This window comes from Octodon degus, unplaced genomic scaffold, assembly GCF_000260255.1.
Source record: "Octodon degus isolate 3935 unplaced genomic scaffold, OctDeg1.0 scaffold00007, whole genome shotgun sequence".
Lineage (NCBI taxonomy): Eukaryota > Metazoa > Chordata > Mammalia > Rodentia > Octodontidae > Octodon > Octodon degus.
The window spans coordinates 26,664,961-26,667,514 of NW_004524583.1; the positions used below are offsets into that span (position 1 = coordinate 26,664,961).

The following is a 2,554-nucleotide window of genomic DNA, read 5'->3' on the forward strand; positions in this document are numbered from 1 at the left end:
TGCTCCTCTGCAGTCCCACTCATCACAGCATGCATCTCAGCTCTGTGTAGTTTGTCGTTGCATTTGATTAAGGATTCCGACGTAATACAGCTCTTGTCTGTTCTCCCACTGCTGCTGTCTCAGCTTTTCTTTCATCAGGTTTTTCAAGGAAGGAGAAAATGACCAAAAAGTTACAAGAAAATGGATTTGTTTATTTATTTATTTATTTTTTATGCAACCAGGGATTGAACTCAGGCCCTTGCACTTGCCAGGGAAGCGCTTATTCCGCTGAGCCATCTCCCTGGCCCCTGATTTGTTTATTGATTAAAATCTTAAAAAATATTCAGATTGGATATCTAGATTCTGTTTTGTTTTTTCTGCCTCTGTCTTGCTAACGTCTGGGAAGGGGTTTTGGGGTTTTGAGCTTTATGACTGAGATTTTTTTGGTCATGCTACAAGAATTATGGGTACTGAAAAAGGGGTATATGGGAATATTCTGTCCAGTATTAAGCTTGGGGTTTTGAAAAGCTTTACTATGGTGGTGGCAGAGTAAATTGCTGTCACCCCTGATAAGAGAGCCCAGAATCCAGTACCACCTGGTGGGTGTCAGAGACTTGTGCATGTTGCTGCCATCATTGTCGCACCAGAAGTATCGATTGGGTTGTACAGTTTGTTGCTCACACATTTCCACACAGAGCTTTAGAAGTATCATTTAAATTCACTAAAATCGGGGGCTGGAGAGATGGCTCAGTGGTCTAAAGCACCTACTTGGAGCAAGCTTGGCAAAGCACAGGGACCACGGTTCAATCCTCCAGTACCACAAGCCAGCCAGCCCCGCCCCCTGGTGGGCTGAGCTGCCCCCCCCAATAAATGTTAAAAATTAAAAAAAAAAAAAAATTAAAAAAAATTCACTAAAATCCCCAAAGAAAATTTTACCTAATTTTGTGTGATTCATGTAAGTGAAAAGTGCATGTTCTAGTAGTGGACACCAAAACTACCACAGATATTTGGAGGTGCCTGGCCTTTAATATTAGTAAGTGATGTGTCTGAGACTAGAGGGAAGGGCTCTCATCTCCTTTTGATCAAGGCTAGTGATATGAGTTTTCAGATAGGACATTGAATATGGATGCAAATACTTTTTCCCCCCATAATTTATTGAGAAACAAATACAAATGAGACAGTTTCAAACCAAATTGATAGGACAGTTTCAATAATTAACACATTGCATACATTCTTCCTAGAGGTTAATTGCTGTACAAGATGCGGACATGATATCCTATTTACAAACACCATTAGAACAAATCCCTCTATTCATTAAGAGAATGTAACTATATATCTATCCTAACCAGCAGATGCTTTTTTTTTTTTGGAACCGGGGATTGAACTCAGGCCCTTGCACTTGCCAGGGAAGTGCTTATTCCACTGAGCCCTCTCCCCGGCCCCAGCAGATGCTTTTTATTATTAAATTCCTTTGTGGTGGAGAAGAGACCATATAAATAAATTTTCATCTATATGGCTCCCTCTTCTGGTTTGCTGAGAGATGTTCTATTATTTTAGTCTCTTTGATTGTAAGTAGATATATTTGTATTTTCATTTTGACTTGTCTTCTGCTTATATTGGCATCTGTAAAAATGTGAGCACTAGGGTTTAGACTCCAAGTATGTTTCTTGCCCACTTATTCTGAAGATCTTCTGTTTGTAGTGGAAGGAGCCTGTGGTGGTGCCCTCCAGCTCTTTGTTGACGCAGGGGTTCCTGTGAGTTCAGACATGATCAGGTGTTTGGTGAATGATGCTCTTGCTGAGACCATTGCTGGCATGCTAGGTGACCGGGAATCGAAGAAGCCAGCTCCTGTGGCTGCAGCTGTTCCTGGTGATGCCTCAACAAGTGACTCGCCCTTGCTGGTAGGCGTGGCTTACACTTCTGGGGATGGTTGACATAGTTGTTAAAGAATAATAAAATAGATACATTGTAAACGGCATATCATCAGGTCATGTTTTATGGTAGATTTTTATTCCTTGTCACTATAGTTAAAGTAACATTTTCCTGAAAATATTCAGGTCTACAGAAAAGTTAAACCACAAAGCAACAAAAATATGATACAGTGAACATCTGTGTATCCTTTACCTATATTTTATAGTTGATAGCATGTTGGTACATTTGTCAAGGCATGGTGAATCCTTTCTTGTTATTGTTTTGCCTGTGCTTTTAATTTGTATATAGCATATGAATGAGCTGATGTTGTTGTTTCAAGTTGCCTTTACCTTGGTGATCATAAATACCTCTTCTTGTTTTGCCAACTTGTTTCAGACAAGAATATGTACTCCAGCAGTTACCCCACAGCCTACTCCTCCTCGCTCGCCTTCAGCACTGCCCGAGGAGCGTGTGCTTGTGAAGACTCCTGATTCTTCTCCCTGTGGCTCATATAATGATGCTTTTCCAGTGGAAGAAATCTCTGCTAAAAAAGGTAGGCCTTATTTATTAAATAAAATTTGAGACTTGTAAGATTTTCTCTCCTTCTCCCCCTATCCTCCCCCATATATATTTTAATTTTAATTTTTTTTGAGACAGGGTCTCG

The 2,554-nt window shown here is 40.3% G+C and overlaps 1 protein-coding gene across 1 annotated transcript in view; it reads left to right on the forward strand.

Moving 5' to 3' along the window:
* Positions 1–2,554, forward strand: part of Kiaa0586 (KIAA0586 ortholog) — a 132,315-nt gene that overhangs the window by 70,623 nt on the left and 59,138 nt on the right. Inside the window, exons 15-16 of the mRNA XM_023701686.1 lie at positions 1,681–1,880; positions 2,287–2,443. Of these exons, the coding sequence (XP_023557454.1) occupies positions 1,681–1,880; positions 2,287–2,443 (357 nt within the window). The remainder of the gene's footprint in view (positions 1–1,680; positions 1,881–2,286; positions 2,444–2,554) is intronic.